This window comes from Lynx rufus, unplaced genomic scaffold (genome assembly GCF_022079265.1).
Source record: "Lynx rufus isolate CCGP_SWC_20201006 ecotype Redwood Valley unplaced genomic scaffold, mLynRuf1.p SCAF_21, whole genome shotgun sequence".
In the NCBI taxonomy this organism is placed as follows: domain Eukaryota; kingdom Metazoa; phylum Chordata; class Mammalia; order Carnivora; family Felidae; genus Lynx; species Lynx rufus.
Genome location: NW_025814836.1, coordinates 21,642,151 through 21,660,972, shown reverse-complemented (window position 1 = coordinate 21,660,972; position 18,822 = coordinate 21,642,151). Strand labels below are relative to the sequence as shown.

The window sequence follows — 18,822 nt, the reverse complement described above, 5'->3', positions numbered from 1 at the left end:
GACCATCTGCCTGCCCTCAACGGGCTCTGCCTCCAGCTGGGTTGACACTATTTGAGGACAAGGAAAAGAAAGCCTGGAAGGGGCCCCCAGCAGCCCAGCCATGCTTCCTAGGGCTAGACCCACTCCCAGGCTCCTGACCTCTTACAACAGTGCCTGCCACGTAGAGCGTTCAGTATTTATTGACTAGATGAATGAGTTACAGCTGGGACAAAAACAGAAGCCAGTTTCAGTGAGGAAGTCGTCACCATATTCTGCGGTGAGATTCTTGCCCCTTGGAGCTCTGCCTCCAAGTTATCTATCCCTTTGTTCCTTCTCCCTTGGCCTCCCACTGAGGCCTTTTCTGGCCTCTATTTAAAAACTGTACCTCGATGGGGCGCCTGGGTGGCGCAGTCGGTTAAGCGTCCGACTTCAGCCAGGTCACGATCTCGCGGCCCGTGAGTTCGAGCCCCGCGTCGGGCTCTGGGCTGATGGCTCAGAGCCTGGAGCCTGTTTCCGGTTCTGTGTCTCCCTCTCTCTCTCTGCCCCTCCCCCGTTCATGCTGTGTCTCTCTCTGTCCCAAAAATAAATAAACGTTGAAAAAAAAAATTTTTTTTAAAAACTGTACCTCGAGGCACCTGGGTGGCTCAGTTGGTTAAGCATCCAACTTCGGCTCAGGTCATGGATCTCAAGGATCATGGGTTCGGGTTCGAGCCCCGTGTCTGGCTCTGTGCTGACAGCTCAGAACCTGGAGCCTGCTTCACATTCTGTGTCTCCCTCTCTGCCCCTCCCCCACTTCCGCTCTGTCTCTTTCTCTCTCTCAAAAATAAATAAACGTTAAAAATGTTTTAAAAAAACGGGGGGCGCCTGGGTGGCTCAGTTGGTTAAGTGGCCGACTTCAGCTCAGGTCATGATGTCACGGTTCATGAGTTCGAGCCTTGCATCAGGCTCTGTGCTGACAGCTTGGAGCCTGGAGCCTGCTTCGGATTCTGTGTCTCTCTCTCTCTGTCTGTCCCCGCCCCTCCAACCCCCGCTCACACTCTGTCTCTCTCTCAAAAATAAAGATTTAAAAAAATTTAAAAACTGCACTTCAAAAAATTAAAAATAGAACTACCCTACCACCCAGCAATGACACCACTAGGAATTCATCCACAAGATACAGGAGTGCTGATGCACAGGGGCAGAGGTACCCCAATGTTTATAGCAGCATTTTCAACAATAGCCAAATTACGGTAAGAGCCCAAATGTCCATCAACTGATGAATGGATAAAGATGTGGTTTATAGGGGCGCCTGGGTGGCTCAGTTGGTTAAGCGTCCGACTTCAGCTCAGGTCATGATCTCACAGTCCGTGAGTTCGAGCCCTGCGTCGGGCTATGTGCTGACAGCTCAGAGCCTGGAGCCTGCTTCAGACTCTGTGTCTTCCTTTCTCTCTGCCCCTCCCCTGCTCATGCTCTGTCTCTTTCTATCTCAAAAATAAATAAAACATTAAAAAGAAAAAAAAGATGTGGTTTATATATACAATGGAATACTACTTGCCAATGAAAAAGAATGAAATCCCGCCATTTGCAACAATGTGGATAGAACTTGAAGGTATTCTGCTAAGTGAAATAAGTCAGTCAGAGAAAGACAGATACCATGTTTTTAGTCATATGTGGATCTTGAGAAACTCAACAGAAGACCATGGGGGAGGGGAAGGTGAAAAATAGTTTCAAACAGAGAGGGAGGGAGGCAAACCATAAGAGACTGCTTAATACAGAGAACAAACTGAGGGTTGATGGGGCGTGGGAGAGGGGAAAATGGGTGGTGGGCACTGAGGAGAGCGCTTGTTGGGACGAGCACTGGGTGTTGCATGTAAGTGATGAACCACGGGAATCTACCCCCAAACCCAAAAGCACGCTGTATACACTGTATGTTAGCCAATTTGACAATAAATTATGTTTTAAAAAAACCACAACTGTACCTCCAATCCCTTCTGGGTTTCCTCTGTAGGAATAGTTAACATCATCTGAAATCCCATGTACTTTACTTGCTCCTCTCCTCCTCCCCCTCTGCTTGTTTTGCTGCAGGGCCCCCGGCACCTGCACCGAGAGAACCCCCCGGATCTGTGTTGCATTTTTTCCCAAGGCCTTGGGCACGCTGAGGTCAGACAGGGGCCCTCTGACAGCCTAGGGGAGAAGCCCCTGGCCCCAGCCAGGGGGATGGGTGGGGGGAAGAGCTTGGAAGGGAGGCTTCCCGGGTTTAACTGGTGTCACCCGTTGGCCAGACCAAGGCTGCAGCCCTCAGGTCAAGTGACAGCAGGAAAGTCCCTCAAGGCAAACCTCTCAACCTTACAAGACACACATCCTGCCTCAGTCGACCCACCTGTGAACGTACAGGGTGGAGAGGCTGCCACTGGGTGGCACCAAGCGCGGGCTGCAGGCTGAGAGTGGATGATTCCTAACAGCGGGTAGGACACCGCTCCCTACAGGCACCCTGACCTTTTGTTTCAGCGGGCGTGTGCTCAAAAATGTGCCTGTGTGGACTTGTAAGGTGTATGTGGCAGGTAGGACCAGCTCAGTCAAATGGAAGCAACTTGGTGCGGTTCAACTTAATACATGTAAAACTGCGAATGGAACACGGTTTTCAAAAGAAACACAGGGCGCCTCGGTGGCTCAGTTGGTTGAGCGTCCAACTCTTGGTTTCGGCTCAGGTCATGATCCCGGGGTCATGGGATGGAGCCCCGAGTCGGGCTCCGTGCTGAGCATAGAGTCTGCTTGAGATTCTTTCTCTCTCTCTGCCCCTGCCCTGCTCGCACACGCGTGCTCTAAAAATAAAATAGTAAGATAATATAAAATAAAATAAATAAAATTAAATTAGGGGCACCTGGGTGGCTCAGTCGGTTAAGCGGCCGACTTCGGCTCAGGTCACGATCTCGCGGTCCGTGAGTTCGAGCCCTGCGTCGGGCTCTGTGCTGACAGCTCAGAGCCTGGAGCCTGTTTCAGATTCTGTGTCTCCCTCTCTCTCTGACCCTCCCCCGTTCATGCTCTGTCTCTCTCTGTCTCAAAAATAAGAATAAAAAAACGTTAAAAAAATTAAAAAAAAATTAAATTAAATACACTACACTACAATACAATACAATACAATAATAGGAGCACCTGGGTGGCTCAGTCTGTTGAGCATCTGACTTTGGCTCAGGCCATGATCTCATGGTTTGAGTTCAAGCCCCTCGTCGGGCTCTGTGCTGACAGTTCAGAGCCTGGAACTTGCTTCCGAATCTGCAACTCCCTCTCTCTCTGCCCCTCTACCACTCACACTCTGTCTCTGTGTCTTAAAAAAAAGAAATAAATGATGGGGCGCCTGTGTGGCTCAGTCGGTTAAGCATCTGACTTTGGCCCAGGTCATGATCTCATAGTTTGTGAGTTTGAACCCCATGTCAGGCTCTGTGCTGACAGCTCAGAGCCTGGAGCCTGCTTCGGATGCTGTGTCTCCCTCTCTCTCTCTGCCCCTCCCAAGCTCATGCTCACACTCTGTCACTGTCAAAAATAAATAACCTTAAAAAAAAAAAAAAAGACACAAAAAGTGAAAAAAACTCCTATATGTCAACAGATACCCAAAAAGATGTTCAAGATCTCTAGTTATTAGGGAAACGCAAGTTGAAACCAGAATGAGATTATCACCCCACACCCGCTAGGATACCTACCAAAAAAGATAAAGGAGTAAAACCAAAAAACCAAAACAAAACCCAAAAAACCCAGAAAATAACAAGTGTTGGTGAGGATGTGAAGAAATTAGAAAGCTTGTGCATTGGTGGTGGGAATGTAAAATGGTACAGCCTCCATGGAAAATAGTATGGCCGTTCCTCAAAATATTAGATACAGAACTATGATACGATCCAGCAATCTTACTTCTAGGTATACACCCCGAAGCACTGAAAGCAGATTCCAAAGAGACATTGCACACCTGTGTTCACAGCAATGTTACAACTAAGCAGGGGAAGAAAGCCAAGTATTCACTGAGGGGTGACTGGATAACCAAAATGTGGTACATGCACCCAAATGATTATTCAGCCTTAAAGAAAGGAAGGAGATCCTCCTGCATACTAAACATGAATGAACTTGGAGGACCTTACACTAAGTGAAATAAGCTAATCACAAAGACAAATACTGGACGATTCTACTTCGATGAGGCATCTAGTAAACCTCATAGCAACAGGGGTGCCTGGGTCACCCAGTCGGTTGAGTGTCGACTTCGGCTCAGGTCATGATCTTGTGGCTCGTGGGTTCGAGCCCCGCGTCGGGCTCTGTGCTGACAGTTCAGAGCCTGGAGCCTGCTTCAGATTCTCTCTCTCTCTCTCTCTCTCTCTCTCAAAAATAAACATTAAAATAAATTTTTTTTAGTAAAAAAAAAAAAATCATAGAAACAGAAGGCAGAATGGCAATTGCCAGGGGCGGGGGGGAGGAGGGAATGGGGAGTTAAGTGTGAAATGAGCAGTTTCAGTTTTGCAAGATGAAAAAGCTCTGGAGATTGTACAACGATGTAAATATACGTAACACCACTGAGCTGTGCACCTAGAAATGGTGAAGACGGTAAATTTTATGTTCTGTGTATTTAATCACAATCAAAACCAAAAATTGTCTTAAAAAAGTGAGTACACAGCTTCAGCAGAAGCAAATTAAATAAACTTTATGCTCTACAATAGGGCAGTGATAAAATTTTAAAAAATAGGGGCGCCTGGGGGCTCAGTCGGTGAAGCGTCCAACTCTTGGTTTTGGCTCAGATTATCACCTCACAGTTCATGAGATCAAGCCCCACGTCGGGATCTGCACTGACAGCGCGGAACCTGCTTGGCTGCTTGAATTCTCCCTCTCTCCCTCTCTGCCTCCCCAGCTCATGCTCTCTCTCTCTCTCTCTCTCTCTCAAAATAAATAAGCTCAACAAAGTATTTGAAAGACATAAATTCTGTAGCTTTAGAATGTTCTTGCCACATCCCAAAGCATCATCTGGAAAGCCCCCACCTCAAATGCCAAAGCGCCCAGCAAGACTCAGTGCTCCCACACCTCCCGGTCTCTCCGCCAAGCCACCCTCCCACCCCAGTCGGAGAATTCAGAAAGGGCCACTTCATCCACGTTTCTCGTTGAGTTTTATTCCAGAACAATTGGTTTTACAACAAAGCTGATTTTAAAGCCAGTACATTTCCCTGCTGGTAACAGCTCCATCTTTCTTCAACCCACAGCCCCAAGAATCGAAGCTACGCCCCAGCTGGGAGTCTGGCACCAGCTACAGACTTTTAAGGACTCCAGAACAAAGCCCTGGAGCCAGGCCAGCAGAGGTCAGCGCCTCAGCCAGCTCCCCACTCTGCAGACGGCGAGGGAGCTGGCGACAGACAAGTTCAAAGTAGTGTGGTTTCAGCAGCGTCTCTCAGCTCCTGGCCCTGCTGCTTGGCCCAGACGGACACAGAAACCATCGTCAGCTTCCTGCACACAGAGGGACGCGGAGTAGACACAGGTCACTCGGCCGCAGGGAGAACCCAGCACCTCTAGGTTGTGTCCACGGCTGGCCCGGTGCCCCACCTGCTGGAACAGCTAAGCAAGGAAGGACAGTCCCCGTCTGGGCCGAAGCCACTCAAGCCAAGGCGCGTGTTCAGGTGTGACCCAGAAGAGGCTGACAGTGACCCTTGAAGAAAAAATAGCTGCTCCCACCGACCTCGGCTTGCCAAGTGCCAGGCACTGCGCTAAGCACTTAGCGTCCCCCCGTGACAGTCCTGTGAGGTAGGTTATATCATTATCCCCATTTTACAGACAAGGAAACGGGCTCAAGAGTGAGGTCACAGACTTGAGGTCTCAAAGCTATTAAGTGGCAAGCCAAGATGGGGCTCAACGGTCTGTGTGGACCCGAGCTCTTGGTTGAACCTCAATACCCCCAAACTGCCCCTTAGGAAACAAGGAAAGAAGGGTAGGAGATGAAAACCTGACAGAGAGCAGTTCTAGAAATTTGGAGAAAACCCAATAACCACAAGGACTGTGGATCAAAGTGCCTGAGGGGACCCCAGCCCGGGTGCGGGCGCACTGCACGGCCGCCACTGCCCGGCCCTATCCCCGGGGGACACCCACTCTGCTCCCCTGCACACCGCTGGCCTTGCTCTCGATAAATAAGGTCCCTTGGGTGCGGTTCTGCACAGGGGTCCCGGGATTCAAGCTGCTGTCTTGTTCCTCAGGCTTGTGCTTAAGGGAGCCTCGTGCTGGATGGGCAGGAGAAATGCCTGATTTGGGTCAAAATTAGTATGCCACACTCCCCACCCAAAGCCTGTCGGCTTTCGTCCTCCCACCAATGCCTGGTGACTTCTGGTGCCAACACCCCATGAGCCTGAGAGCCCTGCCATGCCATCGTAGCCTCGCGCTGGGTTTCCACTACGGCTACAGCCAGAGTTCCAGTTCCGAGAGAAAGCGAAGGAGGGCCCCGTAGAGTGGCCTTCACTCTACAGATTCAGGGCATACTCCTTCTGAACCTGACGTGCCTGTGGAGGACGGGGCAGAGGACAACAAGAGGGCTTTACCAAGTCACTGAGCTGAACTAACACCCCAAGGAGGAGACATCATCCCTATAGACAGCGCAGCCTGGGGGCGGGGAAGGCCAGTGACAGCCAGGACCGTCTGTGGCACAGTCCCTCCTCGGGCTCAGTCCTCACAGCTTGCCCACCTGACGTTTTCACGGTGTCTATGATGAAGCACCATTAGCGACCACAGGGGTGGGGACAAAGTGCCCGCAGTAGCCCTGGGGAGGGGAGGGCCGCGCCGTGGGCAGAGGGAGCCAGGAGGACCGGTGGTCCCAACCCCCGGGTGCCGGCAGCGGGCTAGCGGCACCCTGTCCTGCCCAGGACGCGGTGCCCGGGGCTTGCCTGGCCCCCACGCACCACTCGCCGCCCTCGGAGGCCGCCCGGGAGCCTCCCTGGCCTCACTCGCCTCTGTCCTGTGCGTCCCCCGCTCCTCCGCTGGGGCCCTGGGCCAGGTCCTCCGGCCAGTACCGGTCCTCCATGTACTGCTCCGTGTCTGTGCCGCTGTCGGGCTCCCGGTCCTCTGGGCAGGTGGGGAGGCTGCTGGCCTCCTGCTGCTCCCACTGCACCTCGACCAGCCGGTAGAGCTCCATGGCCGTCATGGCGTCTTCCACCGACGAGTGGCCGTGCCGGCCAGCCTGCGGACGACAGTCCCCGTCACTGCCCGCGGGCCCCGAACGCGTACTCTCCGAGCGGCTGCGCGCAGCTCGGGACCGGGCGGAGGGCGAGGGTGCCGCTCAGACAGAAAAGCTCAGCCATCGCTCGGGCCCCATGCCACCCCGCTCCACTGAGCCCACGTCCTCAGATCTACACCCGCTAAAGACCTCCGACTTCAAAGGCCTGGAGGGCAGTGGGAGCCAGGGTCACTGGCTACCCCCGAGGAAGGCTCCATCCAGCTCTCCAGCTGCACGATGGGAGCTCTACATGCAACATGCATGGGGACGGAGTGGAGGTGGGCAGGGGGCGGATCTGGAAGACAGCAGCCCGCAAGAGCGTGCACACTGGGGAAGGACGGGGGAAGAGAGCACCCCGGGGCTGCCTGCAGACGCGACAGCCCGCGCTTTACCCGTGTGCCCTGGACGGGGGAGGAAGCGGGACCGGAGCCTGGAGGCACAGCCCCGGCTGGGGCCCCCAATCACTGCAGCCACCGGCCACCTGCTCCCGTGCCACGTACCTGGATCTTCTTGTGCAGCAGCTGCAGGGCCAAGTCCTTCAGAGAGACCCGGGTGCGCGTATGGAGGCCAGGCCGCTGGAGCAGGTTGGGCACGTAGGTGGTGTCCCGGGTCTGGCTCCGAGGGTGGACGTACTTGAGGGCCTGGAAGTCGTTGTGTAGCGCGTGCCCCACCACCACCTTGCCCTTCAGGAGCTTGAGGATCTGGGAGCGGAGAAGGGAGGTGGGAAGTCCCCACGGTCACGCTGCCAGCCTCACCGCTGGTGCCCAGATCCCGCCGAGGGGTGGCAGCATGGGGGGCGGGGGAGCCACGAGCTCCAGTCAGCCAAGCTGCCTCCACTTTGAACCCAGGCCCTCCCAGTCACTACGACCCAGGGCCTACTTCTGCTCTGTCCCCGGTACAGGTGCTCTCCCCACGAGTGGTTTGGAGCATGAAGGGAAGGCACACGTGAGGTCCATCTTCTAGCTCCTCAGTACGAGCAACCCCTTCCTGCTGGCACAGGATTCTTTGCAGAAGGAAGCCACAGTGTAGGCAAGTTAAGTAACTTCCCCGAAGTCTTTTGTTTCCACCGGCTAAGCGGCGGCTCAAACCCAGGGCTGCCCTTCGCTGGCCATCAGCCATCACACAAGCCCCCACCTCTGCCCTCACCTCTTTCTGGGCCACCTGGAAGGGGATGGCTGTGCGCATGTGCTGTCGAGTGATGCCACTCCAGCGAGTACGGTAGTCCACGATGGGCATCTCCGGCCGGATGTACTTATCGTAGAGGACGTCGCCGTGGTAACTCACCACAGAGCAGCGGGCCAGCTCACTCACCCGCCCGCGGGGCCCCGTGCCCACCATCTCGCAGTCGATAGCCACGCACTTGCTGGGCCAGGGCGCTGTGGATTCCCTGGGCGCGGGCTTTCGGCTGCACGAGGCACCTCCAGATTCATTCCTTGGACGCTGCATTCTGCTGCTGGTGGCTTCGGAGCCCGGCAGTGCCTCCGGCCGTGCGGGCAGCGGGGAGGATCCCGGCCCTGCGGGCGTGCTCAGCAGCCCCTGCACCTGCAGCAAGGCCTTCCGGGCCATGAATCGCTGGTGCTGTCGGCTCCTCGTCTTGTGCTTTCTCCGAAGCACATCCTTGGCGTTCAGGCCAGCCAGGGAAGGGCACAGGCGCTGGGCAGACTCAGGGCCTTCCCGGGGTACCATCCCAATAAGCTCACCGCCGGGGTCCAGCGAGGCCCAGGAGGCAACGTGCCAGCGGGGCAGCGCTCTGCAGAAAGAACACAAGGGGCAGAGGGGCTGGGTGAGAAGTGTGCCCCTCTGCCGGGCTGCCCTACAGCCCTGTGCTGTCTCAGGCTCCCAGGCCAAGTCGAAGACCTTTACGAATAAGCAATGCACTCAGGTCAACCCCACAGGCAGATCACGGTTCTGAGTACTTTACAGGGAATCACTAAATATTCCCAACCCGAACAAGTATTATTACCCTCGTAATCACAGGCAAGAGAACTGAAGCAGAGAGACTAAGTAACCTGCTCAATTAATAAGAGACAAGAACTGATATGGACCCAGAGTCCAAGGTCTCAACTTCCAAGCCATAGCTTACCTCCAGTAAGCATTGGCATCAAAAATTTGTAGAAAGCTAGGAGCGCCCTGGTGGCTCAGTTGGTTCAGCATCTGACTTCAGCTCAGGTCATGATCTCAAGGTTTGCGAGCCGAGCCCTGCATCGGGCTCTGCACCGACAGCTCAGAGCCTGGAGCCTGCCCCCGATTCTGTCTCTCCCTCTCTCTCTTTACCCCTCCTCCACCATTCATGCTCTGTCTTAAAAACAAACTTAAAAATTGTTAAGAAAGGTATACTTTTGAGAAAAATAACGGTTCCAAAAATAGTGTGTATGTATATGTGTGTGTGTGTGTGTGTGTGTGTGTATATATATGCATGTGTGTGTATATATAATCCCAGTTGTTTGTTTTGGTTTTTTTTTTTTACTGTTTATTTATTTTGAGAGAAAGAGAGCATGAGCAGGAGAGGGACAGAGAGAAAGGGAGACAGATAATCCCAAGCAGGTTCTGTGCTGTCAGCACAAAGCCATTCAACACAGGGCTCAAAACCACAAACTGTGAGATCATGACCTGAACCGAAATCAAAAGTTGGATGCTTAACCGACTGAGCCACCCAAGTGCCCCCAAAATACGGTAATTTATTAAATGACTTTCTACTTCACAAATCACAAGAGCACGCGCAAACATTTTTCAACAGCTGGGCACGTGGTGAGGTCACCATAGGCTGTGGGCAGCAGCGTGATGGTAAACCTGCTCAGCTTACAAAGCAGAAACGGAAGAGGCCCTGAGCAGCAGTGTCTGCAGGTCTCCGGGGCCCCAAGCTCTCCATCACTGAACACCAGAAAGGGCTGCAGTTCACAGGGAGCTGCAAATCCCATGCAACAAGGCCAGCAGCCGCCCAAGAGCGGGGGACCTAGCTCAGAGAGCTTCACCTCACCCGCTAAGTCAGCTGGTACATTGTTAACAGACCAGAAAACCAGGACTTTCAAGCAGGCAGAGCAGGATTTAACTCAGCTCCGGACGGAGCTCTGCTGAGCTTCAGGCGGCTTGCATGCGAAATGGCCCTACCACCTTTCCTGTTGAAGACACGACACACGTGTGCTGTGATCTGCATACACCGTATACAGTAGGGGCTCAATAACTGCCTGCTTCCTTTCCCCCAGAGAGGTTTTTCTTGTACGTTTATTTATTTATTTATTTATTCAGAGAGCGTGCGCGCACACGAGAGGGAGAGGGGCAGAGAGACAGGGAGAGAGAATCCCAAGCAGGCCCCGCACTGTCAGCACAGAGCCCGACGCCTGAACTCAAGAAACGTGAGATCATGACCTGAGCGAAAATCGAGCGTCAGATGCTTAACCGACTGAGCTACCCAGGTACCTCTCCCCCAGAGAGGTTAAGACTCTTCTCCTGGTTGGTAATGAACTCTTCCAAGGTCAAAGCTGCCTCAGCCTGGACTCACTGCCCTTCCCCAGCCACAGGCCTTCCTCTTGCCTCCCGTCCCCCTCACATACGTCCCCTGTCCTGTCTACATCTTTCAGGAAGTCCTGCTGGAGCAGCCCTTCATTCCACTGGGCTGCCTGAGGCTCCCTGGGGTCCCAACCGGGCTCCGAGAAGTTTCATCTCACTGCAGAGACAGGGACAAAGCACCGGGTGTGTGCAGGGCTGGGTCAGAAGTGCCAGGGAAGCAGAACATGCTGAGGATGATTCTGGAAGACTTGCCAGAAGAGATTAAATCTAAGCGAAGGAAAAACAGTAACCCTCGAGGTGACAGGGAGACAAATTAGTGGCCATGTTTGGTGCAAAGGCCTGAAAGGAAAGGAGCCCAGGGCTGGGGAAGGAAGAGGGGCCCGTGAGCAGACGATGCCGCTGGTGGGTAAATCACAGCTGGGGGAACTGTCCCTCCCCCCTTTCTACTACTCAACCTTCTGTCCCCACTCTGAGAAGACTATCGTACACTTAGGTGGCCCTACCCTAAGCTGGTGTCCCCAGGCTGATCTCTGCTGATCGACTGAGGGAGTCCCAGAGCACCCAGGGAAGTCACTGAAATACTGCACGGTAGCCCTAAGCCCAGACATTTATAGTCTAGCTGGGGAGCAGAGAAAGTCACCCCTCTACTCCTAACAGCACAACCAGAGAAGGGTCCGCTACACTCTCAGGCAGTGGTTACATACGGTCCAGCTCCAAGTGCTTGAAAGGCAGGCACAGAGCCTTGTGTGTCTCCGCCCCTTCCCCATCAGCCAGCCCAGGCCCCAGCATATAGCGGGTCCTCTGGAGAAGCGCGTGAAGGGAGCTGGAGGTGACTGGGAACTCAGGGTGTGGCAAGGAGACAGGCAGCCAGACACCCACCAGGGTGGGCTCAGGGATGGGAGAGGTGAACTAAGGACAGGCTGGCCTGGCCAAGGTGACTCACCGGGCCAAGTACTGGACAGTCAGAAGCGCTGGGTTAGTGCAGCCTGGCAGTGGAAGCACATTTTGAAGAGTTTCAGGAAAGTCTGCCAGGAGTACAGAAAGGGGAGGGCGTCCAGAGAAAATGCAGACACGAAGTCCAGGAGGCAGAGTACAGCCACTGTGAGAGGGCAAGGAGGCGGTGCAGCAAGTGAAAAGGAGGTAGGGGGTGAGGAGACGGTGCAGGGCGAGAGAGAACTGTGTCTGGAAGGTGCTGAAAGCATGGGCTCCGTCCAGGGATTGATGCGGGAACAGGAGCACGACTCTGCCTTATAGGAGGAGCTCTGGAGAAGAGTCTGAACAGGAGCAGAGATTTAAGAGGCGTGGGGAGGAGTGCTACTCCGCGACGCCGGGCCAGGGCGAGGCACGGTGCCCCATCCTGACTCATCGTCCCTCTGGCTTGCTCATCTACTCCCCAAGAAGCCTTCTCCCTTTTAGACGTGCACTTAGCCATAATCTGCTTCTTCATCTCGACAAGTCACATAGGAGAGCCGACAAACACAGAACCTCAATTTGCCTCAGCCCGGCAATGGGGAGAACCGGACCTAGGAGGACAAACTCTGATGCTGCTAGAAACTGACCTCTGTCGGGGGGAGGAGGACCCTTTCCCTTCTGAAAGGGCTCAGGGCCCTCTGCAGGTCAGGAGTGGCTTCCCTGACCCTTCTGGCAAGATGGTTTCAAAGAAACCAGAAATTTAAGTTGCCTGAGAAAAAGTGGCCTCGTGCTTCAAGAGGTGGAGGCAGCCCTCTTCCATATGCCGGGACCTTGCTGACCTGTCGGAGACAACGATTAATTATCTAGGACTTGCCTCCCCTATTCTGGGCCCCCGTCGGGAGCTCAGCCAGGCTGGAGACAAGTTTTGCTCAAATAACACAATTGTTTCAGTAAAGACAAGGTCCAATCCCCCTCCAGTCTGGAACCAGCTCTTCGGGGCTCGGCAGCCACAGGGCCTTCTTGTTGCAGGGGTTAGGGGAGCCTTGTGGCCTAAGGGAAGGACCCCAGCACCCCAGCAGCAGAGGCCTCGGAGCCAAGGCCTCAAAGGAACCACGAAGTCCCAATCGCCGAGGGGCTACCAACCTGCTGGCAGATCAGGAAGACAGGGCGGGTGCAGGCCCACTTAGCGCTCGGGCATTAAAAGCTAGACGACCTGGACCGAGTCACCATCCCCTCGCCACAAAAGGAGAGTTTATTAAAACCGAGGGTTGAACCAGGCTTGGGGCTTCCCCAAAAGCAGTTAGAACGTCTGTTTAAAACGCCTATTCCCAGGCCTACCTGCCCCCCCCCCCACTATTCTAACTGCCATTTTGGGGAAGGGCGCCTGAGAATCTGTATTTCACCGAGCGCGCGACCTCACCCCCAAGCCCTGCTACGAATAATCGCCCGAATTTGAGCAAGTGTGGCTCGCTGAGATCCCCGTGGACTCCCAAGTTCTCGGCAGGGAAACGAGAGCCCGAGGGCCCCGTTCGGTCGGCCCCGGCCGCCCGCGATCCCTGAGGATTCCCCCCGTGGGGGAGGCCCGACTTCTGCCAGGGAAGGACTCGGAAGGCGGTGCCAGGGAAGGACTCGGAAGGCAGTCACTCGCTGGCCGCGGCGGCCGGGCCGAGCCTGCCAGGCCCAGTCCCAGCGCCCAGCGCCGCCCCCCACAGGCCCCGGACCCCCGAGCAGGGCGGGGACCGGACACAGGCTGCGCCCGGGGCCAGGCCTCCACGCCCGCCGGGCCGCGAGAGCTGGTCGACCGGGCGCCCCTTGCCGCAGGCCGGGGGCGAACACCGCGCGCGGGGCGCTGCGGCCGGGAACACGCCGCGCCAGCCCGCCCCAGCCCGCCGCGCCAGCCCGCCCCAGCCCGCCGCCCCCGACAGGGTCCCGAGATCACCTGAAGTGCGGCGTCTGTCCTCCCGCCCGCACGTGGTGCTCAGACAGCCTGCAGCTCCCACATGCCCGGGCAAGCCCCGCTCCGGCTCCCCACCCATTGGCTCGCCGAACGGCCGCGCCCGCCTAACCCTTCTTCTGATTGGCCGGGAGCCTGGCTCGCGGCGGATAGGCGCAGAGCGGCAGAGGGGGCGGGGATTCCTAAAGGGGTGTGGTTTGGGTCCGGAGCCGGCCAGACTGGCGACAAATTTTAAACGAACCGGAGGAGACCGTGACCTCTTCTTTCCGGGGTCGCATTCCTCGGATCTGTGTCCCCCCAGCCCCGATCCACCCCGCTCCCTGGGTCGGGATGTGGCCTCCTACGAGCTCTGTACCCCCAAAGGCCGAATGACTTACAGAAGACACACCCACATTTGCAGAATGGGAATAATAGCCCCTACCCCTTAGGGGTCGTAGGGATTCAGTGAAATAATATACGTGAGGGGTACTAAAGAGAGATTTTTAAAGTCAGGTTTGCTCCTTCGGGGCGCTAGTCTTTCATTTATCTCTTTGCAATACTTTATTCATAAGTACGAAGTTCCTGCTATGGCCTCAGCAATGGGATACACAGAATAAGCACAATCCCTAAAACTCCAGTTGCTCGAGGTCTGGCTGGAAAACAGAACGGTTAACAGAGAATTCAGTGCGACCAGAATAATAGCAAGAACAATAACCCTACGACCCAGCAATTGCACTACTTGGCATTTATCCAAGGGATACAGGTGTGCTGTTTCGAAGGGACACATGCACCCCCTTGTTCATAGGAGCATTATCAACAATAGCCAAAGTATGGAAAGAGCCCAAATGTCCATCGATGGACGAATGGATAAAGAAGATGTGGTATATATATACGATGCAGTATTACTCGGCAATCAAAAAGAATGAAATCTTGCCATTTGCAACCACGTGGATGGAACTGGAGGGTATTACGCTAAGTGAAATTAGTCAGTCAGAGGAAGGCAAAAATCATATGACTTCACTCATATGAGGACTTTGAGACAAAACAGATGAACATAAGGGAAGGGAAACAAAAATAATATAAAAACAGGGAGGGGAACAAAACAGAAGAGACTCATAAATATGGAGAACAAACTGAGGGTTACTGGAGGGGTTGTGGGAGGGGGGATGGGCTAAATGGTTAAGGGGCACTAAGGAATCTACTCCTGGAATCATTGTTGCACTATATGCTAACTAATTTGGACGTAAATTTAAAAAAATAAAAAGTAAAACAAGCTAAAAAAAAAGGTGATGGGGATTAAGAAGGGCACTTGTGTTGAGCAGTGGATATTGTTTGTAAGTGCTAAATCACTCAATTGTACACCTGAAACTAATATTATGCTGTATATTAACTAACTGGAATTTAAATAAAAGATTAAAAAAATAAAAAGGATATATACAAAAAATAGCAAGAATAATAATAAACAGTTCACATTTATTATGCAAGCACTACTGTATGCCAGGCAATACATATATAATATGTAGAAGAACCCCATGAAATATGTGCTATTATTATTTCTGTTTTACAGTTAAGGAAAGGGACACTTAAATTATTTTAATGGTTAAAATAATGCGAGCGGGGGAGGGGCAGAGAGCGAGGGAGACACAGAATCTAAAGCAGGCTCCAGGCTTTGATCTGTCAGCACAGAGCCCAATGCGGGGCTCAAACCCACCTACTGTGAGATCATGACCTGAGTCATGAGATCATGACCTGAGTCGATGTCGGAGGCTTAACCGACTGAGTCACCCTGGCGCCCCAAGGAAATTGACACTTTAAAGAAATTAAGAGGAAACAGCTAGGGTCCAAACAAAGACCCTTACCAAAACAGTCCTGACTCCGCCTAGCTCCGTCTTGTAAGCAGTAGTGACGTTGCAAAATACCCAGAAGGCCAGAGGTACATGTGCTCAGGAATCTGCTACTTCTGACCAGAGTAGATTTGAGGGAAGCAGGACACAAGACGAGACCACTAGAGAGGTAAGTCCTTCTACTCAGTCTCCTGAGGGCTTCGGGGAGCTGGGAGTTTAATCCAGAGCTGGTTCATTTGCATTTGGGGAAGCTCTCTCTCTCTCTGGCTGCAGTGTGGAGAGGAATGGATTAGGTCTGGAGAAAGAGGAGTTGGGGTGATTGTGGACATTCAGGTAAGATAATATCCTGGGGGCCAGAGTGGGAGAGAGGATAAAGAGCTTGGGACAGATTCCAGAGCTTCTTAGGCAACAGTGATAGGATAGAGAGTAGAAGGGAAGGGGGTGGAGAGGGGATGTAAGGTCTCCAGACAAGGAGACTTTGTGAAAGCTAACTCTGGAGGCAAGGAGGGTTTTCAGGGACTCAGTATCAGGATATTCAACTCCCATGGGGCTGGACCTGAGCACATGCCTACAGTCCTTGTGGTTCAGCCTTGTGGTTCTCCCGTTGTGTAACCAGCTGTCTCCAGCTTTACAAAGGAAAGTTTCCCCGCACACACTCATTCTGAATCTTGCTCTGTTGCATTACCCTGGGAAATAAAAGTAGTCTCCAGGAGGGATAAACAGTAAGTCAGTTCTACCACAGATGGGTTATTACCGAGGAAGGGGCAAGAAACCCTTCTATAAGTCAGGTGGTTTCTGATTTGCTTCCACTGTGATCTAAGGAGGATTTAATTAATTATGTTGTCAGCTAATAGGTCATTTAAAATATTTTGTTTTGAAGCTAGATAATTATCAGGAATTAAAAGAACCGAGAGACGCTAACAGAACAAACCTCCTTGTACTTCTCTCTACCTCTTATGTGAACAGTGTTCATCAGTGCTTACAAAAGGTCCAAACTCTGTCTCGTTCTTGGAAAAACTAATATTCATCCCTGGACCTATAAACTTACTGGAAAAATAACTGGCTCAATCTACCTCCTTAAGAGACAGATTTTCAACAGCACTTCTAATAAAAATGTACTTTTTTATGTGTAAAGAGGATCTCTCTGGGACGCCTGGGTGGCTCAGTCGGTTGAGTGTCCAACTCTTGACTTCAGCTCAGGTCATGATCCCAGGGTCAGGGGATCAAGCCCCGTGTCTGGCTCTGTGTTGAGCATGCAGCCTGCTTAAGATTCTCTCTCCCTTTGCCCCTCTCCCTGGCTTGCTCTCTCTCTCTCTAAAAAAAAAAGAAAGATGCTCTCTCATGTATAATGGGATGCTATATATTTGTTATTTGATCACATATACTGCAAACCCTTGCAACAATACCTCAATTTAGAAGGAAAAAATTAACACCCAGAACTTTATAGGTCAGAGAACACTTTTTTAGAGTGAACAAGATCAAATTTATATACATAATTTTTTGAAAAATGTATGATTGGCTGATCCAGAAAATATTGCCAAGCCTGAAAATATATTATGCTGCGATTAACTCTGTACCAGCTGCACGGAAATAGAAGCTCAAGAAGGAAAAACAATGTTGCACATAATGTGCAATTTATTAAGGAGAGACATTATTTGGAAGGATTATTGGGGCCAGGGAGAGGTGCGCAGAGAGCTATAGCCATAGGGGAGTGCTCTGACCGCAAGATCTGCTAGGTTGGGCAAAAAAAAAAAAAAAAAGGTTTTCTTTTATAGGGAAGAATAAACAAGGCTAGAGAGAATGGGGATGAGGAGGAGGGCTGAACAGGAGTAATCTAATCTGACATCCAGATGGTAGGTGGGGTAGTAAACTGGCTCTGGCTGGCCGTGGGCCATGGTTGAGGGACCTAGAGGAAGAAGAGAAGCTTAGCCAACGTTCAGTTAATAAGCATTTTGTTGCAGTTGGTCAGTGCCCCGCAGTTCAGCTAACCGCTGATGAGTCCGCGAATGGGAATTTGGAATGTCTGTCACCTCATCACAGGTGAACAAAGGGGGAATCCATGAGTCTTTTTTTTTTTTTTTTTTGAGACAGGCACAGAAAGTAGAGCAGAAGAGGGGCAGAGAAAGAGGGACAATCTCAAGCAGCCCCATGCGAGGCTCGAACTCACAAAACCGAAACCGTGAGATCGTGACCTGAGCCAAAATCAAGAGTCTGACGCTTAACCGATTAAGCCACCCAGCGCCCCTTCATTTCCTTTTAAAATAGATAATGGTGGAATCAGAGTGCAATGATATTTAGACTTCACTGCATTCATGTAAGGACACATTTTTTTTTAATGTTTATTTATTTCTGAGACAGAGACAGAGCATGAGTGGGGGAGGGGCAGAAAGAGAGGGAGACCCAGAATCAGAAGCAGGCTTCAGGCTCTGAGCTGTCAGCACAGAGCCCGACTCGGGGCTCGAACTCACAAACCGTGAGATCATGACCTGAACCGAAGCTGGATGCTCAACCGACTGAGCCACCCAGGCGCCCCCACATTTTTTTTTTAAGATGTCAATATTTACGACACATCCTTTATAACTACTTACACTTATGATTAAAAATATTATGGGGCGCCTGGGTGGCTCAGACTGTTAAGCGTCTGACTTCAGCTCAGGTCACGATCTCGCGGTCCGTGAGTTTGAGCCCCGCGTCGGGCTCTGGGCTGATGGCTCAGAGCCTGGAGCCTGCTTCCGATTCTGTGTCTCCCTCTCTCTCTGCCCCTCCCCCGTTCATGCTCTGTCTCTCTCTGTCTCAAAAATAAATAAAACGTTAAAAAAAAAAAAAGAAAAAAAAAAAGAAAAAAATATTATTCAAGCAGGGGGCGCCTGACTGGCTCAGTCATTAGAGCACGCAACTCTTGATCTCAGCGTGGTGAGTTCAAGCCAAAAACAAACAAAGCAAAACAACAACAAAAAATAATATCAAGCAAAAAAGTTGAAGGTCCCCAGGTATATAATACAGATGGGCCAATACTGGCTTCTTGACTGGGATGGCAGTAACCACAACCCCACCTTTAGGGACCTTGCCCTCTCAATCCTGGAGTGAAAATATCTCCTCCTTCCATGGAGACTGGGGCTTCTATATAGCAGCACCCCTCTGAGCTGGGCTTGGTAGGAAAAAGCCCATAACCCACGCCCTGTCACTATGGACCCCACCCTTTCCTCTTCCTTCCACCTTATGAATCCTGTAGCATTTGAGACATAGGACTTGATCCGCGTTGCACTGACAAATCATTGCCACAGTCAAAGCACTGTTCTGCCTGCTTCGTGTACCTGTTCTGAGGACTATTTGGGATGCTATGAGATTCTCATGCTGCTGGACCAGGTGCAGACTTGAAAGGGGGTAACAATCTGGTCATTGTTTAGAGCAGTGGTTCTCTAAGTGTGGTCCTAGACCAGCAGCCC

The 18,822-nt window shown here is 52.3% G+C and overlaps 1 protein-coding gene across 2 annotated transcripts; it reads right to left on the bottom strand.

Moving 5' to 3' along the window:
* Positions 1-5,084: 5,084 nt before the first annotated feature.
* AEN (apoptosis enhancing nuclease) lies at positions 5,085-13,572 on the bottom strand. Of its 2 annotated transcripts, none has more exons than XM_047086811.1 (4): positions 13,539-13,572; positions 8,327-8,930; positions 7,681-7,881; positions 5,085-7,144 (listed from the first exon to the last, which is right to left on the bottom strand). In XM_047086811.1, exons 2-4 carry the CDS (start codon positions 8,864-8,866, stop codon positions 6,908-6,910), a joined length of 978 nt encoding a protein of 325 aa, XP_046942767.1. In that variant the 5' UTR covers positions 8,867-8,930; positions 13,539-13,572; the 3' UTR covers positions 5,085-6,907. The 2 variants fall into 2 exon arrangements, with proteins under 2 accessions (XP_046942767.1, XP_046942765.1); XM_047086809.1 differs by lacking the exon at positions 13,539-13,572 and adding an exon at positions 12,247-12,718.
* Positions 13,573-18,822: the final 5,250 nt, after the last annotated feature.